The 25075-nt window shown below is 44.4% G+C and overlaps 1 protein-coding gene across 1 annotated transcript in view; it reads left to right on the forward strand.

The window, feature by feature from the left end:
• The window catches only part of LPCAT1 (lysophosphatidylcholine acyltransferase 1), a 290886-nt gene that overhangs the window by 160266 nt on the left and 105545 nt on the right, over positions 1-25075 (forward strand). The window contains exons 3-4 of the mRNA XM_082257844.1: positions 67-281; positions 23933-24045. Coding sequence (XP_082113970.1) covers positions 67-281; positions 23933-24045 — 328 coding nt within the window. The remainder of the gene's footprint in view (positions 1-66; positions 282-23932; positions 24046-25075) is intronic.

Consider the following 25075-nt stretch of genomic DNA (forward strand, 5'->3'; position numbering starts at 1 on the left):
TGTTTTTAAAAGCTTGGTTGAGGCAATGCAGTCTCATGCTTTATTAATGGTTTTGCTTATTTGCAGGATATTTGACTTTCTCCTAAAAGCAATCATGCGTACAATGTGGTTTGCTGGTGGCTTCCACTGGGTGACCGTAAAGGGAAGACAAGCACTGCCCGCTGAGGCTCCTATCCTGACCTTGGCTCCACATTCCTCGTATTTTGATGCCATTCCAGTAACGATGACAATGGCCTCTATTGTGATGAAAGCAGAAAGCAAAGACATTCCTGTTTGGGGAAGTGAGTGACAATTCAAAGCACAAACTGTAAACAGACTATAACCTTTTTAGGACGTTTTGCTAAATAAAGGGCTAGTTCACATAAAAATGATATTTTAGCTTAAGGTTCTAACGGTGGATTTAGCTATTTTCTGTACATCATGGGGACTGCAGTGGTTAGATCTCGCAGTGATATTCTTAGACTCTCATCTTAGATAGATTCTCACTTATACTACTACAGCATGGTATTTCCACCTATCCTGTTGAATTATATAAAATAAATTAAAATTTCAACAGTGTGACTACAGTACTTGTAAAGCCACGTTTACACCCATGCTCTGAACTCCAGGGAGCTATAAGAGAGACAAATTCTTGCATCTCTGTACTTTCTACTACATCATTAAATTATTTTTTTTTCATACAAGCAGTTTAAGTACTTCAAGCAGTAATAAACCCAAAATCAAGCATTTATTATATTGCAGCTTACCAATTCTCAGATTTGATGGTTGAATTTGTTTCTTTTTTCAGTTTTCTTATTCTATTTTCATCTGGTGATCCAGCCATTTAGTCTGTTGCTTTTAAATAGAAAAGTTCTCTTGCAGTTACAGGGATGAAACACTGGCAGGGGTGTCTAAAATGATCAGCTTATATTTATGTAAAACCTTTATTCCAAAAGGAAAAAAACTGTTCTGGGTAACGGATTATAAAGTAGTAACTGTCGTTTGGCTTCCGTTTTGTCAGCGCATTTAAATCTTCTAGTACATCTAACACTCCTCTCCCCCCGATTGACTATGCTGTTGTCACAAGGTGCCCCCTGTGCTTATTCATCCAGAATGGAGGCACTCTAATACAGGAGGGGGGCTACTAACCAGATCAGTGGGTAAAACAGAGGGGAAAAAGCCTAAAAAAAATGAATGCAGCCAACACATCTAGTGATTGTAAGCTGCAATATATTACATTTTTGGTTTCAGTCTTAATACAGTTTAACTGGCCTCAGGTGATACACAGAGATGGAAAAATCCACTTACAGATTTTGTACCTGCATATGTTGTATACAGTCTTCTGTCTCTCTACAGCCATTCTAAGTACAGAATTTATAAAGCAGGTCTGATGTTTCAGAAAGCAAGCAGCAGGGAGCTTGTGTTAAATTCTGCAGATCTCAATGATGAGAGCTGATTGGAAGGAAGGGACACACCCCCTGCACCAGGGGCTGACTGGCAACTTCTGGCCCAGGGGGCATGTATAAACCAGAGGCCCGTGGTGCAGGGATTCGGCCCCCCTCCCACTCTCCCCCTGACCCCTTCCAGGCTAAAGCGCCGCTCCAAGTAGCCTCTACTCACCGGCTGAATCTGGGTTCCCGACCTGGCCAGCAGGGGGCTGTTGGGGGAGCTATAAAAGCTTGGTTGGGGCTGGAGGAGAATCTCAGCCTGTGCTCTGTCCTTGTCTTCAATCCCCACTCAGTAGGTCATCAGCAGAGATGTTTTACTTCTCTTCACCAGAAAACTTTAGACGTGTCTGGCAAAAGTGGTGCAGCCTTTTACGGGGCATCAGAGTGGCCCAGGGGGCAATTGCCCCCCTGGCCCAGTCCTCCCCTGCCCTGCACATAGGAACAGAGCTGAGGCAGCCACTTACAGGCTGTGTGCTGGAGCTCCCTCCCCTGTCACCTTTTTTCTCTGGGTGTTAGGAAAACTTGTCGAAAATGATTCATGTTGATGGTAGAGGAACAAGGAAGCAGATAGTAATGGTACTTGGACTGAGACAAGTACACAATATAGAGGTATTTTCTTTGTTCATATTTCATGTATGAGGTTTATAAACCCTTTAAATTTGACCTGATATCAGCCTCTTGTAGTCCTTGTGCAGTTACTAACAAGGAACATGCTAAAAGGAGAAGAGGACAAAGTGACAGAGATGAGCTTAAAGCCTAACTTAGACTAGAGGTTTGGGGCATTAAAAATGCATGGTTGAGCAGCGTTTTTAGTGGCTCTCCTAAAGCAGCAATCAAGGGCGTTCACATGCTGTGGTCACAATGCTTTGTGTCCGTAGCAAAAATGATTCAACCTACTGCAAAAGGCAGATGGCAAGCCCGCCAAACATGACTCATTCAAACGAATAGGGAAGCACACAATGCACACAGCTTTAGCACATTTTGCCTGAAAAAAAGTAGTTTAAGGCCCCTTTCACACAGGGAGTCCGTTAGGCGAACTCTGTTTTTCTCAGTGGGGGATCGATCCGCTGAGCAGGCGGATGGCAGCTGTGTCTCTGCTGTTCTCTATGGGGGAATCAAATGGGAACGGACCGTCTTTCCGGTCTCATCCGATCCGCTAGACGGATGGAAAATGGGGTTTCCATCCGTCCAGATTTGACGGATTGGATCGGATGTCAGCGGACATGTCTCCGCTGACATCCAATGCCCCATAGAGATGCATGGGGCATCCGTTCAGATCCGCCTGAAAAACAGACAGGCGGATCTGAACAGTCCGCCTGTGTGAAAGGGGCCTAAAGGAGAAGTCCAGCCTAACACTAAAATCGTTAGCCTTGTAAAGAAGAAATAAGTATAATACCTTTTTAAAACCGGTCTGGTATCCAGCTGTGGAAGCTCTGCAGAGACACAGCCAACAACTGCAGTGAAATGAATGGGAAGTGACGTTACTATGGGGCTTTCATTGTCTGCTGCCTCCTCTGCACCCACCTCCACAGCAAAGTCGCCGCTGACAGCTCAGCGTGGGATTGGGTTGGATCGGCTTCAGAAACAGTATGTATACTGATTTCTTGTTTACAGGGCTAGATAGGTTAGTGTTAGATCGTGGATGTCTGTAGATGTTGCAATTTTAGTGTTGGTCTGGACTTCTCCTTCAATACAATGCCTTGAAAAAGTATTTATACCCCTTGACATTTTCCAAGTTTTGTCATGTTACAACCAAAAACGTAAATGTGTTTTATTGGAAGTGGAAGGAAAATGATAAATGGTTTTCAGAATTTTTTACAAATCTCTGAAAATTGTGGCGTGCATTTGTATTCAGCCCCCCCAGTCAATAATTTGTAGAACCACCTTTTGCTGCTACAGCTGCAAGTCTTTTTGGGTATGTCTCTACCAGCTTTGCACATCTATAGAGTGAAATTTTTGCCCATTCTTCTTTGCAAAATCGCTCAAGCTCTGTCAGATTGGATGGAGAGTGTCTGTGAACAGAAATATTCAAGTCTTGCCACAGATTCTAAATTTGGATTTAGCTCTGGAATTTGACTGGGCCATTCTAACACATGGCTATGTTTTGATCCAAGCCATTCCATTATAGCTCTGGCTGTATGTTTAGTGTCCTTGTCCTGCTGGAAGGTAAACCTCCACCCCAGGCTCAAGTATTCTGCAGACTCTAACAGGTTTTCTTCTAAGATTGCCCTATATTTGGCTCCATCCATCTTCCCATCAAAATTCTGACCAGTTTCCCTGTCCCTGCTGAAGAAAAAAATTCCCCACGTCCTCGTATCGGCAGGACACATACTATACAAATGGAACTATACACACAAGTATAGTTTCTCAGCATGACCCACTGCACAAGGCGTGTTAACGTTCCACCTTAAAGAAAAGAATCCCCACAACATGATGCTGCTACCGAAATGTTTCACAATGGGAATTGTGTGTTCAGGTTGACAGGTTAGTTTTCTGCTACACATAGCGTTTTGCGTTTTTGTTAAATTTTGGTCTCCTCTGACCAGCACCTGCTTCCACATGTTTGCTGGGTCCCCCACATGGCTTCATGCAAACGGCACTTCTTATGGCTTTCTTTCAAAAAGCTTTCTTTTTCCCACTCTTCCATAAGGGGCAGATTCGTGGAATGCACGACTAATAGTTGTCCTGTGGACAGATTCTCCCATCTGAGCTGTGGATCTCTGCAGCTCCTCCAGAGTTGCCATGGGCCTCTTGGCTGCTTCTCTGATTAATGCCCGGTCTATCAGTTTAGGTGGACGGCCATGTTTTGGTAGGTTTGCAGGTTTGCCATACTCTTTCCTTTTTTCAGATGATGGATTAAACCGTGAGATGTTCAAAGCTTGGGATATTTTTTTATAACCTAACTCTTCTTCTCCCCAACCTTATCCCTGACCTATCTGGTGTGTTCCTTTTGGCCTTCATGATGTTTAACCAAGGGTCTCTAACAAACCCCTGAGGGCTTCGCAGAACAGCTGTATTTATACTGATATTAAATTACACACAGATGGACTCTATTAATTAGGTGACTTCTGAAGGCAATTTGTTCAACTAGATATTAGGGGTATCGGAGTAAAGGGGGCTAAATACAAATGCACGCCACACATTTCAAATATTTATTTGTTGAAAACCATTTATCATTTCCCTTCCACTTCACAATTATGTACCACTTTGTGTTGGTCTATCACATAAAATCCCAATAAAATACATTTATGTTTTTGGTTGTAACATCACAAAATGTGGAACATTTCAAGGGGTATAGATACTTTTTCAAGGCACTGTATAAGTTATGAGAAGGTGTCGTATCAACTGAAAAGTATTCTGAATGCAGATTGCATTTCAGAGGAGCGGTGGGTTTAGACGCATGTCTAAACCTAGCCTGGCAGTGTACTGCTTCTCTTTGTACAATAGTACAAATAGCTGCTAGGTTCTGGCAAATAGTGCCCGCATCCCTAAAGTCTAGCATTGTTTTACTGGATGTACTTGTGTAGCAAATAAATATTTTCAACTTTGAGTCCACCAAGTTGCCGGCTTTTTTCTATCAGCATTAAAAATATGGACATACTGCACATCCCAGCCACAAGCACTGGTTTTCAATCCTGGAAAACATCACCAGCAGTAGTGAGTAGGGATGATCGAACTTTTCAAAAGTTCGGTTCGGCCAGAACATCCGAACTTCCCGAAAGTTCGGCCCGGATTTCAGAACCCCCTTGAAATCAATGGGACCCGAACTTCGGTAATAAAAAAACACAATTTTGAAGCCCTAAAACCCAATAAATGCCCCTAAAAAGTGCCTAGGGTTCTGGGTCATGGCCCAGAGACTATTAATCGCACAAAAAAAAGTTCTTAAAAATTCTCATTTTTTAATGGAGAGCCAATTATTGAAAAAGTTATTGAAAAAAAGAGATTTCTTTGGATTTAGTGTCTGGGGGGTGTAAAAAGTGTACCTGTGAAGTTTCAGGCATGACATCAGAACTTCTGTGTAGGGGTATATACACACACACACATGTATGTATGTATATATACACATATATAGGTGTGAAAGTAGCAGAACACTATGCTTGCGCTAATGAAATAATTAACACCCATATGGCTTCTCTTCTTTCACACCTATATGTGTGTATGTGTAAAAATACATATAAGTGTGTGTGTATATATACCCCTATACAGAATTTCAGATGTTTTGCCTGCCTCCAAAGACCCCCAAAAAATGCCCAAAAAAACGCCTGCTGCAAAAACACACCTGGGCGTTTTTGTAGCTGGCGTTTTTTTGGGCATTTTTTGGGCGTCTTTGGAGGCAGGCATAACATCTGTACTTCTATGTAGGGATATATATATATATATATATATATATATATATATATATATATATATATATATATATACACACACACACATGTATGCATATATACACATATATAGGTGTGAAAGTAGCAGAAACCTATGCTTGCGCTAATGAAATAATTAACACCCATATGGCTTCTGTGCTATAACACCTATATATGTGTATAAATACATATAAGTGTGTGTGTATATATACCCCTATACAGAAGTTCAGATGTTATGCCTGCCTCCAAAGACCCCCCAAAAAATGCCCAAAAAAACGCCTGCAACAACACACCTGGGCGTTTTTTTTGGCGCAGGCGTTTTTTTGGGCATTTTTTGGGGGTCTTTGGAGGCAGGCATAACATCTGTACTTCTGTGTAGGGGTATATACACACACACACATGTATGTATATATACACATATATAGGTGTGAAAGTAGCAGAAACCTATGCTTGCGCTAATGAAATAATTAACAAGCATATGTCTCCGCTCCTATAACACCTATATGTGTGTATGTGTATAAATACATTATAAGTGTGTGTGTATATATACCCCTATACAGAATTTCAGATGTTTTGCCTGCCTCCAAAGACCCCCAAAAAATGCCCAAAAAAACGCCTGCACCAAAAAAAACGCCCAGGTGTGTTGCAGGCGTTTTTTTGGGCATTTTTTGGGGGTCTTTGGAGCAGGCATAACATCTGAACTTCTGGATAGGGGTATATATATATATATATATATATATATATATATATATATATATATATATATATATATATATATATATATACATGCATACATACATACATACATACATACATACATACATACATACATACATACATACACACACACACACACACACACACACACACACACACACACACACGTATTTATACAAATACACATATATAGGTGTTATAGCAGAGAAGCCACATGGGTGTTAATTATTTCATTAGCGCAAGCATAGGTTTCTGCTACTTTCACACCTATATATGTGTATATATACATACGTGTGTGTGTGTGTGTGTATATATATATATATATATATACCCCTACACAGAAGTACAGATGTTATGCCTGCCTCCAAAGACGCCCAAAAAATGCCCAAAAAAACGCCAGCTACAAAAACGCCCAGGTGTGTTTTTGCAGCAGGCGTTTTTTTTGGGCATTTTTTGGGGGTCTTTGGAGGCAGGCAAAACATCTGAAATTCTGTATAGGGGTATATATACACACACTTATATGTATTTATACACATACACATATATAGGTGTTGTTATTAGCAGAGAAGCCATATGGGTGTTAATTATTTCATTAGCGCAAGCATAGGTTTCTGCTACTTTCACACCTATATATGTGTATGTGTATATATACATACATGTGTGTGTGTGTGTGTGTGTGTGTATATATATATATATATATACCCCTACACAGAAGTTCAGATGTCATGCCTGACTCCAAACATGTCCTCAAAAAAGCCCCATAAACGCCTGCAACAAAAAGCAGGGTGACAGGGGCGAAGCCACTAACCGGTTCTATAAGTGTTCTAAGAGAAAGGATCTTTTCTCTATAGCGGTCACCCTGACATGGAAGGGTTTTGTCACCCTGCCATAGCAGTCAGAGTCAGTTAACCCTACACTACACGACGGTCCCTTACACTTAACACTTTCCCTACAGAAACTAGATTATTAAATCTAACTATAGTGGAAAATAGTACCCTAACTACACTAGATATCCCTTTCCTCACACTAATAATTGCTAAATGACACTTTGAGAGCAGAAGTAACAGAACTGCTTCCACTCTCTTCCACAGCCCTGTATTAAAATGGTAGAGATTTGGCGGGGCTATCTTGTATACTGGGGGGTGTATTCACTAATGATTGGCCTCTGGACCCCCTAGTCACTCCAATCACATTCCTAGCATTCTCCTGCCCCCTCAATTGGCTTTTACTGATGGTTCTGGTCCAATCAATCCAGCAGAATATTAGCATGCATAAAGAAAGGGATGTATTCCAGAGATAAGTCTATAATCCTTCCACTTTATAAAACTCTGGTCCGACCGCATCTGGAGTATTCTGTCCAGTTCTGGTCGCCAGTCCTCAGGAGGGATATGTTGGAGCTGGAGAGAGTCCAGAGAAGGGCAACTAAACGAATTAGGGGATTGGAGGACCTTAATTATGAAGAGCGTCTGCAATCGCTTGATTTATTCTCCCTGGAGAAGAGACGCCTGAGGGGGGACATGATAGCAATTTTTAAATATCTCAATGGGGATCTCCGCTTAGAAAAAAAGCTGTTGAGTCAAAGGGATTACATGAGGACTCGAGGGCATACAATGCGATTAGAGGAGAAGCGTTTTAACCTCAGGCAACGTGGGGGGTTCTTTACTGTTAGGACTATAAGATTGTGGAATTCTCTACCACAAGAGGTGGTTTCTGCGGGTAGTATGGTGGCTTTCAAAAGACTCTTAGAAGTACATCTCAAGGATCAGAACATTCAGAGCTATGTGAGATGATTACAGCCACACACACCTACACAGGTTGAACTGGATGGACTATTGTCTTTATTCAACCTCACCTACTATGTAACTATGTAATCACGGGCTTTTAAAGCCCAGTTCCTGTCCCATTGCATTTTGGTCGGTTCTGGTTGCCGAATTCCGAACTTTTTCAGCAAAAGGTTCGGAAATTCGGCTGAACCTCGAACAGTCAATGTTCGGGTCGAACCGATGGTCGACCCGAACCGCTCGATCATCCCTAGGCTTGGGTATTGTGTTGAGTGATTCAATCCTAAAGAATTGTCTTGGCAAGCAGTATGTGAAGAAGAGGAGTGCGAAGGGTATGACGATGGGCAGCATGTGAAGGAGAGTATGGGAGTATGAATGGTATTAATGCAAGACAGTAAGTTCACTGAACAGAGGCATATTGAGAGTATAAGTGGGCAGTTTTTGCGAAGGACCGCAGACAATGGTGTGCAGTGCAGAGCTTCAGAGGGTATGAAAATGGGCATTGTGCAGAAAAGAAGCAGCACAGAGGGTATAGTAGCAGGGAGTATGTGCAGATAAGGTGTAAGGTGGGTATGGCAACGGACATTTTGGGAGGAATGCTGACGGTATGACTGCAGGCACCTCCTAAGTCTGCTGCTGCCCCTGTACTCCCCAGTCAGCAGGCAGGGAGTGATGGGTAATGGAGATAGTTGTATCCTGTGTCTGGCTGTGTGATAGGGTCTTGTAAATCTTAAGACTGGATGGACAGAAATCCAAATCCTTTGGCAGGGAAAACTGTTTCATTTATATACAGTATATGTCATCTGTGTACTGTTTTCCAGGCCTTCAGCTTTAAGTCTTTGGGGGCATATTGATTGAAGCTGCCAGCGTAGTGATTTCTCCATACTCCCTTGTCCACTTCTTTTTACAATATAAACATTGTATGTAGACAGCATTGTTTCATGCTGAGCTTTATGTGTTGCTTTAACAAAGTTTCAGATCTCAATGCAGAAAATTGGATGCTTTCCAAAGAAATTCCAGTTGCAGTTATTCAGTAGTCCTCTCAGGATGTAGGATCCGGAAATGTATAGTTTCTGGGGAAGTTAATAGACTGAAACTGTTTGATTATAGTGAAACTTACAGATGTACATAGAACTATAGGTTGCTAAAAAGTGCTTACAAGTAGAGCCCAGGGAAAGCTTTAGTGTGCAGGACAGTGCCGTCAGAACTGGGAAAAAAGTCTGCTTAGATCAAGACAACATGTTTACAGTGGGGGAAAAATAATTATTTGATCCCCTGCAAATTTTGTAAGTTTGCCCACTTACAAAGAAATTAAGGGTCTATAATTTTTATCATAGGTTTATTTTAAGTTATAGAGACAGAATATCAAGCAAAAATCCAGAAACAAACACAATACAAATGTTATAAATTGAGTTACAGTTCAGTGATTAAAATAGGTATTTGATCCCCAAGTAAACCATGACTTAGTACTTGGTGGAGAAACCCTTTGTTGTCAAGCACAGAGGTAAGACATTTCTTGGTTACTAGGTTTGCGCACATCTCGGGAGGGAGTTTGGTCCACTTTTCTTTACATATCTTCTCTAAATCATTAAAGGCGAAGTCCACTCTAACACTAAAATTGCTACATCTACGGTCCAATCTCACACTGAGCTGTCAGTGATGGCTGGAGGTGGGTGCAGAGGGGGTAGCCGACAACAGAAGCCCCATAGTAACTCTATGGGTGACTTCACTTTCCATTTATTTCACAGCCGTTGTCGGCTGTGTCCTCTGCAGAGCTTCCACTGCTGGAGACCGGACTGGATCAGCTTCAAAAAGATATGTATACTGATTTCTGCTTTACAGGGCTAGATAGGTTAGTCTTAGATCATGGATGCCTGTAGATGTAGCAATTTTAGTGTTAGGGTAGACTTCCCCTAAGGTTTCTTGGCTGTCACTTGGCAACTCAAAGTTTCAGCTCCCTGCATACATTTTTTAAAAGATTAATGTCAGGAGACTGGCTAGGCCAGTCCATAACCTTAATGTGCTTCTTCTTGAGCCGCTCCTTTGTTGCCTTGAATGTATGTTTTGGGTCATTGTCATGCTGGAAGACCCACCCACAATCCATCTTCGGTGTTCTGGTTGAGGGAAGAAAGTTCTTCTTCCTTTCATTGGCCCCTCAATATGGCAAAGTTGGCCTATACCTTTAACAGAGAAACAGCCCCAATGTACAATGTTTCCACCTCCATGCTTGACTGTAGGGATGATGTTCTTAGGGTCATAGTGAACATTTTTCTTCCTTCAAACATGGCAAGTCGAGTTAATGCCAAAGAGCTCAATTTTGGTCTTATCTGACCAAGGCACCTTCTCCCAATCCTTCTCTGAATCATTAAGGTGTTCATTGGCAAACTTCAGATGTGCCTTCTTGTGGAGGGGGACCATGCGGGCCCTGCAGGATTTCAATCCATGGCGGCGTATTGTGTTACCAATGGTTTGTTTGGTGACTGTGGTCCCAATTACCTTGAGATTCTTTTCCCCACTGTATATTTTTTGCTTTCATTCAGTGCATTATGAATGAGAGAAAATGAGATGTTTTTGCTTTAAATCTCACTTTCTCTTACGTCCTCCGACAGTCGCCGCCCTCTTCATATTCGTCACAATGGGGGTATTAGACTTTGCTCCGAAGGAGTAGCTAGGCAACAGAATATGTTAATATAAAAGCTTTAACACATCCCACCCCCAGGGGGTGGTCCCCTCAGTCAATACCCTCCTACTTCCTGTATCCATACTCCAGTTTCAATGTCTAGCTTGTCAGGAGTGGCTGGCTTTCTCTGTGCTGGGGCTTTGTGCCCCAGACTCTTTCTTCTTTTTTGATTTTTTTGTTTGAGTTTTCTCTCTTGCTTTACTCAGCTGTTATTTTTTCAGCGTTAGTTAGTTCTTCTGATGAAGAGGATTCATGCGGGCTGGGTCTCAGGCTGATCCCCCTGGTCGCAGGTTGTGGGTCGGTGGCTTCCCAGCCTGCCATCGAGCGTTCAGTCAGGTATCGCTCCTGGCGCAGTGAACGACCCATCCCTGTTCGGTGCAGGGATGCTTGGTGAGGTGGCTACCTCACTGGACGCTGTGCGGTTTCTTAACCCACCATTGTGCTGCGTCCTGGATGCGACTCTCCTTGCCTTGTGTGCAGCGGTTTGTTCGCCTGTGCGGGTTCCCCACGCCATCCGTGGAGGTAAGTGTATTTATGTGGGGACCTGTCTGTTTTGGGAGGGCTGTCAGTCTGGGACTGTGTTACCCTGCCTGTGTTCACACTGTGGATTTGTTTCTCCCTGTCTCTCTGGCTGCATGCTGTGGGCATAAGGAGGGGGGGCTGGGCTGCACTGTCTGTGTCGGCCTGTGTATGTGTGAAGGCTGTGTGCTGTGGGACATGCTTTTGACCATGTTGGGGCACTTTACAGCGATCGCTACGGCGATCCGCCATGTTTTTTTGCATGGGTGGTGTTCATGCATCACTGTAGTGGGGGAGCGGCGGTTTCGGCGCCAAACGGCGCCATTTTGCCTGCACTCGCCCAGCCGCATGTTTTAACTGCGGGCGGCCATTTTCTTGTAGCCTTCCATAGGCTTTCACAGAGCGCCCTGATTGCATCACTTCCTCTTTCCTGGTGTGCACGATCACGGCGGCAGCTACAGCGAGGTCTCCTTCAGGTTTTTACCTTCTGATCTTCCTTTATCCATTGCCTGGGTTCTGTGTCTTCCCTGTGGGGGTCCCAATTGTGCTGTGTGTGTGTGCGGTGGGCTGCACTCGCTGCGCTCGTTAAAGGGGCAGTTAACCCCTTCTTGGCCAGCAATAATTTTTGGGCAATGGATTCTCAGGAGGGCAAATTTCCTACCACATTGATGGGTAGTCAGGGGACTGCTGTTTCCCCCCCAGGGGGGGATTTGGCTGCGATTGTGGCTAATCTGGCGGCACAGGTGCAAATGCTGGTGGCTGCTCAATCCACAAAAAGGTCCAGAGATTCAATTTCCTCTGGTTCAGAGGGTGATGGTGCAGGGGCTGGTGTGGCCGGGGTCTCCTTATCAGGGTCCCGTTCCTCCCTGGATCTTGTGGGGTCCGAGGTGGAGGCTGAGGTTGAAGGGGTGGATGATTCTCCCCCTGGCTCGTCTGAAGAGCTTGCACTCATGGATGAAATGGTTGCTTCTATTAAACATACGCTGCGCTTGCAGGATGACCCGTGTCCACCTGCTGCCTTGGCAGCTTATGGGACAAAGAGACGGCGCAAAACATCGCAGGTTTTTCCCTGCACGGATGATTTTCAAAACGCTGTTAAAGAACAATGGCGTAATATCCGCAAGCCTTTTGCTGTACCCAGTAGGTTCAAATTGCGTTATCCTTTCACGCCCGCTACTGACGAGCGTTGGTGTGTACCACCTCCGGTGGATCACGTGATCGCGGTTTTGAATAAGTCCACTGCGATTCCTGCTGAGGATACCCCGGTGTTCCGGGATGCCACGGACAAGAGGCTGGAGTCTCTTGCCCGTCATACCTATTCTATTATGTTATTATTTATTCCATTCTGTTTGCTTCCCTTATGGCGGCCCAGGCGGTCGCGAGTTGGACGCAGGTGCTTAGACGCGTTTTGGTGGCTGACTCAGCCCCGCAGGCGACATTGGACATGGTGGATCAAATCCATCAGGGTGTCATGTATTTGTGCGATGCGGACTTGGATATGGTCCCGTTGGCCGCACGTGTACACTGTGTGGCGGTGTTGTCTCGCCGTTTGGTTTGGTTGAAGTGTTGGTCGGTGGACCAATCTTCTCGCAAGACTTTGGCCAATCTTCCTTATGACGGTTCTCGCCTTTTTGGTGAATCCTTGGATACACTGATAAAGGGGATCACGGGTGGTAAGAGCACGCTCTTGCCCCAATCCCAGAAGGCTAAGTTGACTACTGGTAAGAAGCATGCTTCCTTTCGGCCCTCTCAGGGGTCCTTTCGTGCCTTTCGGCCGCACTTTAAGGGCAAACCGTTCAAAGGTCAGGGCTCTCAAAAGAAGCCGTGGACAGGTAAGCAGAAGTCCGGCCAATCCGGATCCGTTGCCCACAACAGTGCGGCCTGAAGGGGCGCCCTCACCCGGTTCTGGGGTGGGGGGACGCTTGCTCGGTTTTCTACAACCTTGGCTGGCCCGTATTCGGGACAGGTGGGTTCAGGAAATCGTTCGATCTGGTTACAAGATCAAGTTTCTCTCTCGGCCGGAGAGCAGATTTTTTCCCTCAAATCTTCTCCGGAGCGTTTGCGGGATCTGCACCTGGCGGTGCGGGACCTGAGAGCTCAGGGAGTGGTGGTCCCGGTGCCTCATCGGGACAGATTTCGGGGGTTCTATTCGAATCTGTTCACTGTACCCAGGAAGGAGGGCAAGGTTCGTCCAATTCTGGACCTGAAGGCTCTAAACCGCTTTGTGCGGGTTCGCAAGTTCCGCATGGAATCTCTGCGGTCGGTGGTGGCTGCCCTGGTTCCGGGGGAATTCATGGCCTCCATCGATCTGAAGGATGCGTACCTACACATTCCCATTTTCGAGGGTCACCAGAGGTACCTTCGATTCGCCATTGCGGAGGATCACTACCAATTCGTGGCGTTGCCTTTTGGCCTCGCTTCGGCTCCGCGGGTTTTCACCAAGGTGCTTGCGCCACTGCTGGCCTTGTTAAGGGCCCAGGGCATCTCTGTCCTGGGGTATCTGGACGACATTCTGGTTCGGTCTGCGACCAGCCAGGGTCTGGAGAAGGATCTGTCCGTCACGGTTGGACGATAAATTATCCGAAATCGACACTGTGCCCGGCGGTCCGTCTTCCCTATTTGGGAATGATCCTGGACTCGGTCCAGGCGAAGGTCTTCCTACCAGAGGACAAACTCAAGGTTCTTCAGGGAGAAGTCCAGTCCCTCAGGGACGTTCCGTGCTCATCCCTGCGGAAGTGCATGCGGTGTCTGGGTCTGATGGTCTCGGCTTTCGAGGCAATTCCCTTTGCCCAGTTTCACACGAGGGGTCTCCAAGCGGAGATTCTGTCCAAGTGGGACGGGCGTCCGCAGTCTCTGGATGTCCAGATTTCATTGAGCCGTCGCACCAGAAGGGATCTTCTGTGGTGGCTCCAGTCCCCGGCGGTGTCGGGGGGAAAGTCTTTTCGTCCTCTTTCATGGACGGTGATCACCACGGACGCCAGCCTGTCGGGCTGGGGTGGTGTTCTGGGCGTTCTGTCCGCCCAGGGGACTTGGTCGGGGGAGGAATCCTCCCTTCCGATCAACATTCTGGAGTTGCGTGCGATAAATCTTTGCCTTCACCGTTGGACGGACAGGCTGCACGGCTGTCCGGTTCGGGTGCAGACGGACAATGCCACTGCAGTGGCTTACGTCAATCACCAAGGGGGCACCAGGAGTGCCCGAGCGGCTCGGGAAGTGGCCGGCATTCTTTCTTGGGCCGAGACTCATGTCCCGGCGATATCGGCGGTACACATTCCGGGGGTGGAGAACTGGCAGGCGGATTATCTGAGTCGCCAGACCCTGGATCAGGGGGAATGGTCTCTCCACCCGGCTGTCTTCCAGATGTTGTGCGCGAAGTGGGGTCTTCCGGAAGTGGACCTGTTCGCGTCTCGTCTGAACAACAAGGTAAAAAGGTTCGTGGCAAGGACGCGCGATCCTCGGGCAGACGCGTCCGACGCGTTGGTGGCCCCGTGGCACCAGTATCGGCTGCTGTATGCGTTCCCGCCGATCCAATTGCTGCCCAGGTTCCTTCGCAGGTTGAACTCGGAACCACACACGGTGATTCTTGTGGCACCGGACTGGCCTCGCCGGTCCTGGTACGCGGACCTCGTGAACCTGGCGGTCGACGCTCCTTGGCGTCTGCCTCTTCGAGCAGATCTCTTGTCTCAAGGACCGATATTCCATCCTGCTTTACAGTCGCTGGCTTTGACGGCCTGGCTGTTGAAACCGAGGTCCTGAAGGATAGGGGTCTCTCTCCGGAGGTCATTCACACTTTGATTAACGCGAGGAAGTCTTCCTCGGGGAAGGTCTATCACCGTACTTGGAAGGCCTACTTTGCCTGGTGTGAGTCCAGGGGGTTTTCACCTCGCACTTACTCGGTGTCTAGGGTGTTGTCCTTCCTTCAGACGGGTGTCGACCAGCGTTTGGCGCTGGCTACGGTCAAGGGTCAGGTGTCTGCGCTGGCCGTTCTTTTTCAACGTCCTGTGGCGTCTAACTCTTTGGTTAGTACCTTTGTTCAAGGGGTGCGACATCTGGTCCCTCCTAGGAGGGAACCTTTGCCTCCTTGGGACTTGAATCTTGTTCTGTCCGTGCTACAACATGCTCCTTTTGAACAGATCAGGAAGATCTCGTTGTCCATGTTGTCCAAGAAAGTCGCTTTTTTGGTGGCGATCACTTCGGCTCGCAGGGTTTCGGAGCTGGCAGCTTTGTCCTGCAAGTCTCCGTATCTGGTCCTTCATCTGGATAAGGTGGTCTTACGACCTAACCCTTCTTTTCTTCCGAAGAGGGTTTCGGATTTCCACATCAATGAGGATATTGTCCTGCCTTCGCTCTGCGCGAAGCCCAAACATCCGAAGGAGGTGGAGCTGCATTCCTTGGATGTTGTTCGGGCGATAAGGGTTTACCTGAAATCGACTGAATCTTTCCGCAAGTCGGATTCCTTGTTTGTCCTTCCTGAGGGACCTCGGAAGGGCTTGGCTGCATCGGCCTCTACCATTGCCAAATGGATCAGACAGACTGTGGAACAGGCCTATGCTTTGAAGGGGAGAGTTCCCCCTGTGCCTGTGAAGGCGCACTCTACAAGATCTCTGAGTACGTCTTGGGCCTGTCGTCATGGGGCTTCTGTGGCCCAGGTGTGTAAGGCGGCGACTTGGTCGTCCGTTCACACCTTCACAAAATTCTACAGAGTGGATGTTCAGGCATCGGCAGATGCTTCCTTTGGCTGCAAGGTTCTTAGTGCGGCAGTTCCCTAGAGCCTCTTGTACGGGCTTCTTGGCTGTTGGGATACATGTTGTTATCCCTAGGTTGTTTGTTTTCCTGGGATTTTTTTGCTTCTGTTGAGCAAGTTTTTTCTTCTGTTGCCCAGAGGGTTTCCTTCCTTTGGTAAGGTTCCTTTCTCTGCTGTGGAGACGGCGTTGCCTTGGGCGCGGCTGCGTTTCCCACCCCTCATGTTTGCACTGCTTTGGGACGTCCCCACTGTGACGAATATGAAGAGGGCGGCGACTGTCGGAGGACGTAAGAGAAAACGGAATTTTTGTAAAATCTTACCTGTAAAATTCCTTTCTCTGAGTCCTCCGACAGTCGCCGCCCCCGCCCCTCTTTTGGGGTTGAATGTACTCTCTACTGCTATTCCACTGAAACTGGAATATGGATACAGGAAGTAGGAGGGTATTGACTGAGGGGACCACCCCCTGGGGGTGGGATGTGTTAAAGCTTTTATATTAACATATTCTGTTGCCTAGCTACTCCTTCGGAGCAAAGTCTAATACCCCCATTGTGACGAATATGAAGAGGGTGGCGACTGTCGGAGGACTCGGAGAAAGGAATTTTACAGGTAAGATTTTACAAAAATTCAGTTTTCTTAAAAGCAGCTTCATAAGGGAAGTATTGGATTTTTTTTTTTTTTAATCCTACTTACCTAGCTGGATGCAGCAATGATCCCCCCTTGGCTCTAAGGCTGAAAAGTGAGCGATCAAACACCGCTGATTGCTCAGTTTTCCCCGACGTTCTGAGCAGAGAGTGGTGACTGTCAGTCGCCACTCTTTTACTCTGCCCTCTCCCCCGCGCTTACTGTAGTGCTGTGCTGTGGAGGGGGTGGGAGTAGCTGGCTTAGGCTCTCAGCACCTTGCCGAGAGGCTGAGCCAAGTGCTGGTTCAGGCTTCTAGGTGAATCCCGACCATATGGTTGCAATCTTTCCCCAGCCTTTACAGCACCTTTTAGCCAGCTGTCGGCTGAAAATGGGTCACAGGAGTGCAGATTGAACTGCACTTCTGTGATCCACAGGAGAAATACAGCCAAATTAGCTTTGGCTGTACTTTTTCTTTAATCCCAAAACCAGACAATAGGGTTGCACCAATGCCATTCTTTTACCTGGCAAGTACAAGTACGGATGGTTTCGGTCAAGTCCTCATCAGTACAAAGTACCGATACCTTTTCGGTGCGATTTGAGCCCATACAAAATGAATGGGCTCAAATAGCACTACAAAAAATTTCATTTGAATTGAACAGGAATGTGGTGGGATTCCTGTTCTATACATATGTGGTTTCCTTGTACTGCTCCTGTGTGAACTCAGGCTGAAGTCACTATGACCAGTCTGGGTTCAGACAGAAGCGATGAGGTAAACTGCATGGGATTTGGACAGGAATCGCACCTTAATGCTGTTCAAATCACATGTAGTTCTCTGCAGTGTGATTTGAGCCCATTAATTTTGTATGGGATCAAATGGCACCGCAAGGATATGGATTTCAGGTACTCACCAATATTGGTGCCGATACGGAACATTTGGCCATTGGCGCAACCCTACCAGAAATATATTATATTGCAGTTTATCAATTTTTAGATGTGGTGACTGCATTAGTTTCCTTTTTTTTCAGGTTTTTGTTTCCTTTCCAGTTGAAAATAAAGGAAAAAAGTAGTAGTGGTCATCTATAGCAGTCTCATGTAAAGTGTCTCCAAACTATGACTATCTCTTGAAGCTTGTCCACAGTCTCCAATGACACCTTTACCCTGTTTGTAGTCTCTGACCATAGCCTGCTGCAAGTTTATACTTTACTGTTGCAGTCTCTTGACAGCTTTCAAAATAATTAACATCATTACGTATTGTGTGGCCCTTTGGTGTCAGGAGCCACACTTAGGGCCCCCATATACCAAGTAGGCTGACCACTACTAACTTAAAGAGTAGATTAGATTGTTTTCTGTGAATGTGAATGTCTTCTGTCTGCTTTCTGTGAATGTCTACACTGATTTTGAAGGAGCAATAAAGCAAACTCACTCTGTGAAGGCTATACTGCCAAAATAAAAGCTCAATATACACATGTAATAAAAATATGACTGCCATGCATACACAAGTAAAACTATTAGAAGATAAACACAACCTCGATCTCTAGTAAAAGTAATGGTTATGTTATTGGCGTAATCCAGGAAGTACATGCAGTATAGTACTAAAGCACTAGATGCCAGAGACCTCTACACCACTAAGTCTTTCTTGTTCCTGTTGCCCTCTGAGGAGAACTAATAATACCCTAAAAAAAAAACTAGGATATCTGGTGGGGGTTTAAACGCAGATTTAGTGTGAGTTGTATAGTTAAATAACCAGATCCAAGCCAAAGGACGATTGTTTATTGATTATTATTATCCTTTGCATGATTGCATTTTATTCATTTTGGTTGTGACCAGCAATATTTAGTATGGGTTAAGAGCTCACTAGGCACAACCAGCCTGTATTGGTTACTGTTTGTAAAGGGATTTCGGTCTCTGCTGTTTGGAGACCTAGGGTTGGGAGGGACTGGTTCTTTGTTTTAATTTTAACTTTTGTACAATTGGGATTTTTTTTTTTTGTACAGTGCATCCGGAAAGTATTCACAGCGCTTCACTTTTTCCACATTTTATGTTACAGGCTCATTCCGAAATGGATTAAATTTACTATTTCAACAAAATTCTACAAACAATATCCCATAATGACAACATGAAAAAAGTTTGTTTGAAATCTTTGCAAATTAAAAAACAAAAAAAGAGTTAAGAATTTACAGCGAATAGATTAAGGCCCCTTTCACAGGAACCATCCGATCAGTTTTTTAGGCGGATCTGATCGGATCCTCCATGCAGCGCTATGGGGCAGCGGATGTCAGCGGAGACATGTCCGCTGACGCCCGCTGACATCCACATCCGATCCTGTCCGGGAAATCTGGACGGATGGAAACCCTATTTTCCATCCGTCCAGGGGATCGGATGGGATTGGATGAGAGCGGACAGGCGGTCCGCTCTTATCTGATTCCCCCATAGAGAGCAGCGGGGCTCTGACACCTCCCTCTATGCACACAGTGCGGAGACGGAGCTGTCCTCCACCTGCTCAGCGGGGATCGGCGGATCGATCCCTTCTGAGCAGAGAATGGTCCACAGCGGACCGTGTGAATGGAGCCTAAAGGGAGTGTTCCTTTGAAAAAAAGGAAAAAGAGGCACACTAACGTTATACAATACGTTACAAAAGAGTGTACATAAGCCAAAAATATTCTCTCACAATATGAACATAAACGTGAAACACAAACCTTTACATATGCAAATATTTCTTATTTGATCTCCAATCCCAGTTGACGCCTTCTGAGGGGAAACGCGTCGGGCGGAGTAGTGGGGACGTCAGCACGTACGGACCATACTGCAGGCCAACACGATACTAGTGGTAGTAATGAAGAACTTAGTCTGTAAGTGCAATATTTTTAAATAAACTTCTTGTTCTCAGTTCTCCTTTCCTTTATACGCTCATAAATGAGCCAGGAGCTGGGGACAGTCCAGAGTTCCACACAGGGGGCAACATACATCATGTTTACCCTGCTGTGATCGATATACAGTGCCTTGCGAAAGTATTCGGCCCTCTTGAACTTTGTGAGCTTTTACCACATTTCAGGCTTCAAACATAGATATAAAACTGTAATTTTTTGTGAAGAATCAACAACAAGTGGGACACAATCATGAAGTGGAACGAAATTTATTGGCTATTTCAAACTTTTTTAACAAATAAAAAACTGAAAAATTGGGCGTGCAAAATTATTCAGTCCCTTTAAGTTAATACTTTGTAGCGCCACCTTTTGCTGCGATTACAGCTGTAAGTCGCTTGGGGTATATCTCTATCAGTTTTGCACATCGAGAGACTGATATTTTTGCCCATTCCTCCTTGCAAAACAGCTCGAGCCCAGTGAGGTTGGATGGAGAGCGTTTGTGAACAGCAGTTTTCAGTTCTTTCCACAGATTCTTGATTGGATTCAGGTCTGGACTTTGACTTGTCCATTCTAACACCTGGACATGTTTATTTGTGAACCATTCCAGTGTAGATTTTGCTTTGTTTTGGATCATTGTCTTGTTGGAAGAAAAATCTCCGTCCCAGTCTCAGGTCTTTTGCAGACTCCATCAGGTTTTCTTCCAGAATGGTCCTGTATTTGGCTCCATCCATCTTCCCATCAATTTTAACCATCTTCCCTGTCCCTGCTGAAGAAAAGCAGGCCCAAACCATGATGCTGCCACCACCATGTTTGACAGTGAGGATGATGTGTTCAGGGTGATGAGCTGTGTTGCTTTTACACCAAACATAACGTTGCCAAAAAGTTCGATTTTGGTTTCATCTGACTAGAGCACCTTCTTCCACATGTTTGGTGTGTCTCCCAGGTGGCTTGTGGCAAACTTTAAACAACACTTTTTATGGATATCTTTAAGAAATGGCTTTCTTCTTGCCACTCTTCCATAAAGGCCAGATTTGTGCAGTATACGACTGATTGTTGTCCTATGGACAGAGTCTCCCACCTCACCTCATCTCTGCAGTTCATCCAGAGTAATCATGGGCCTCTTGGCTGCATCTCTGATCAGTCTTCTTCTTGTATGAGCTGAAAGTTTATAGGGACGGCCAGGTCTTCATAGATTTGCAGTTGTCTGATAATCCCATTTCAATATTATCGCTTGCACAGTGCTCCTTGGGATGTTTAAAGCTTGGGAAATCTTTTTGTATCCAAATCCGGCTTTAAACTTCTCCACAACAGTATCTCGGACCTGCCTGGTGTGTTCCTTGTTCTTCATGATGCTCTCTGCGCTTTAAACGGACCTCTGAGACTATCACAGTGCAGGTGCATTTATACAGAGACTTGATTACACACAGGTGGATTCAATTTATCATCATTTGTCATTTAGGTCAACATTGGATCATTCAGAGATCCTCACTGAACTTCTGGAGTGAGTTTGCTGCACTGAAAGTAAAGGGGCTGAATAATTTTGCACGCCCAATTTTTCAGTTTTTTATTTGTTAACAAAGTTTGAAATATCCAATAAATTTCGTTCCACTTCATGATCGTGTTCCACTTGTTGATTCTTCACAAAAAATTACAGTTTTTATCTTTGTTTGAAGCCTGAAATGTGTCAAAAGGTTGCAAAGTTCAAGGGGGCCGAATACTTTTGCAAGGCACTGTATATGCGCATTGGCCCTGGTAGTCTGGTAAGCAGCCATTTTTTCACTAGAGCACGGTGGTGATGCACTCGACACTCTGATGGTCATTGAATGTCATCATTTCAGCACAAATTCAACACCATTCGGAACTGTAAGATTCATCTTTACCAATCACTAATATAATATTTTTCATGGGACTTTTATGCTTTAATTTCCCTTTTTTATAAAAATTGTTTCAGTCTATACTCGTAGGTTTATATGTTAGAAATGTTTGCATATGTATTTATTTGTATTTATTTGTGTATCACGTTTATGTTCATATTGTGAGAGAATCTTTTTGGTTTATGTACACTCTTTTGTAACGTATTATATAATGTTATTGTGCCCCTTTTTCTCAAAGGAACACCCTCCCTTTAATCCGCACTCTCTATTAGCTTTGATTAGCTTAGTAGTGTGCAAATATTGAGACAGCGCACCTAATTTTTAACTATTAACCTTTTATCTCCCAGTATTTAGGGAGTTCTAGGGGTAGCAGTCTGTGTATTTGAACGGCCAACGCAATCTTAATTCTGTTTTAACAACATAAGTATTCACAGCCTTTGCTCAATACTTTTTTGAAGCACCTTTGGCACTAATTACAGCCTCAAGTCTTTTTTTAGCATGTTGCTACAAGCTTGACACACCAATTTTTGGGCAGTTTCCCACATTTTTCTTTGCAGGACCTCTTAAGCTTCATTAGGTTGGATGGGGAGCATTGGTGCACAGCCATTTTCAGATCTCTCCAGAGATGTTCAATCGGGTTCAAGTCTCTGTTGTGGCTGGGCCACTCAAGGAAATTCAGGGTTGTCCCATAGCCACTCCTTCGTTATCTTGGCTGTGTGCTTAGGGTCGTTGTCTTGTTGGAAAATGAACCTTCGCCCCCAGTCTGAGGTCCAGAGCGCTCTGGAGCAGGTTTTCTGTAAGGATGTCTCTGTACATTGCTGCATTCATCTTTCTCTTGATCTTGACTAGTCTCCCAGTTCCTACCACTGAAAAACATCCCCACAGCATGATGCTGCCACCACTATTCTTCACTGTAGGGATGTATTGTCCAGGGGATGAGTGGTATTCTCCAGACATTACGCTTGCTATTCAGGCCAAAGAGTTTAATCTTTGTTTCATCAGACATGGTCTGAGAGTCTTTCAGGTGCCTTTTAGCAAACTCCAGGCGGCCTGTCGTGCATTTTACTGAGGAGTGGCTTCCCTCTGGCCACTCTACCATACAGGCCTGATTGATGGAGTTGTTGTTCTCTCTTCACAGGGAAACACTAGCGCTCTGTCAGAGTGACCATCTGGTTCTTGGTCACCTTCCTGACTAAGGCCCTTCTCCCTTGATTGCTCAGTTTGGGCGGTCGGCCCGCTTTAGGAAGAGTCCTGGTGTTTCCAAACTTCTTCTATTTACAGATGATGGAGGCCACTGGGCTCATTGGAACCTTCAATGTTGCATAAATGTTTCTGTACCCTTGCCCAGATCTGTGCCTCCTGTCTTGAAAGTATACAGACAATTCCTTGGTTTTCACGGCTTGGTTTGTCCTCTGACATGCAACGTTACATAGTTACATAGTAGATGAGGTTGAATAAAGACAATAGTCCATCCAGTTCAACCTGTGTAGGTGTATGTGGCTGTAATCATCTCACATAGCCCTGAATGTTCTGATCCTTGAGATGTACGTCCTAAGAGTCTTTTGAAAGCCACCATACTTCCCGCAGAAACCACCTCTTATGGTAGAGAATTCCACAATCTTGTAGCCCTCACAGTAAAGAACCCCCCACGTTGCCTGAGGTTAAAACGCTTCTCCTCTAATCACATTGTATTAACTGTGGGACCTTATATAGACAGGTGTGTGCCTTTTCTAAATCATGTCCAGTCAACTGAATTTACCACAGGTGCACTCCAATCAAGTTGAAGAAACATTTCAAGGATGATGAGTGGTAACAGGATGCACCTAAACTCGATTTTGAGTGTCATGGCAAAGGCTATGAATACTTATGTATATGTGATTTTTTTTTTTTTTTTCCGTTTTTTATTTTTAATACATTTTGCAAAGATTTCAAACAAACTTCTTTCATATTGTCATTATGGGGTATTGTTTGTAGAATTTTGAGGAAAATAATGAATTTAATCTATTTTGGAATATTGGAGTAATATAACAAAATGTGGAATAAGTGGAGTGCGTTGAATACTTCCTGGATTCGCTGTATGTATAAAAACAATTTGATTTAAAAAAAAAGTACACATTTTGTGACACTATTACATGTTGATTAGATTGACATTCTGATGTATCAGATGCATACAGTTGCTAACAATTTAATTTATAACAAGTTAACTTTCATTATGCTGCTTTAGTTTTTATCTTGTCCACAGTTTGCTTATGTAGTTCTTTTGGTGTTAACTGAATTTTATAAAATAAATAGCTATCTTTTAAATGCAATTATTGTTCGTTTTTTTTTTGTTTCTCCCCAGCATTAATAAACTATATTAGGCCAGTGTTTGTTTCTCGCTCGGATCAGGATTCACGGAAGAAGACCGTAGAGGAAATTCGAAGACGGGCCCAATCTAACGGTATATGGCCACAGGTGTGTGAAATGCTTAGCTTTTGCCTTCGTTATTACATAAAGTAAATGTTTACATAACTCTTGGGGTTTGATTACTAAAAGCAAATAGACTATGCACTTTATAAAGTGCATTTGTACTCTGTAAGTGCAGTTGCTCCAGAGTTTAGTGATAGAGGTAAAGCTTCACTTTGCAAAACATACCCAATCACATGCAAGGAAAAAAAAAAAAAGCAGCATTTTTGTTTGCATGTGATTAGCTGATGGAAGTCAACAGAGCTTCTGCTCATTTACTTTGCTCTGGAGCAAATGCACTTGTAGAGTGCAACTGCTGCACTTTGCAAAATGCACAGCATATTTGCTTTTAGAATATTAACCCCATTGTGTCTGCAGTCTTTTGAAAATATAATGTTTCTCAAATAATTAACTCACCTAAATTCTGTTTTCTACAATAAAATGGCAGATTTGCAAATTATTTAGGATAACCAGTAAAGTGTAAAATAGTGGGAGCCACTGCTATAAAGGGACAATCGTTTCTTTGCCTTTCTGAAGTCCTCTGTTCTAAATTAATTAAATGTCTTGTTGCTTCCATTTTCTTTTCACATTCCCGGCAGATTGCAAACATTTTTGGATAATCTCATAGGCCACTTTCACACATACGGTCCGTTCAGTCACGGCAAAATGTATCAGTTTTTCATCTGTTTTTTCATCCGTTTTTTTTTTTTTTACATCCACTACCAATAATGGATTAAAAACGGACCATTTGTCTGTTTTACATCCGTTTTTCGTCCGATCCGTTTTTTTGACTGATGAAAAATAGGGGCATTCATCCGTTCCAAAAAACGGACATTGATGGAAGCGGATGAAAATGGATGTTGAAAAAGGATGTTAATGATGATAATCCATTGTCATCTGTTTTTACATAGAGATGCATTGATGTCCGTTTTTCATCCGTCAACGGATGGATGAAAAACGGACAAACAGACCATATGTGTGAAAGGGGCCATAGTGTCTATGTCCCCAGACAGACTGGGGAGTCACTGGCTCATTAAGA

This window comes from Pelophylax lessonae, assembly GCF_965119305.1.
Source record: "Pelophylax lessonae genome assembly, chromosome: 5".
In the NCBI taxonomy this organism is placed as follows: Eukaryota; Metazoa; Chordata; class Amphibia; order Anura; family Ranidae; genus Pelophylax; species Pelophylax lessonae.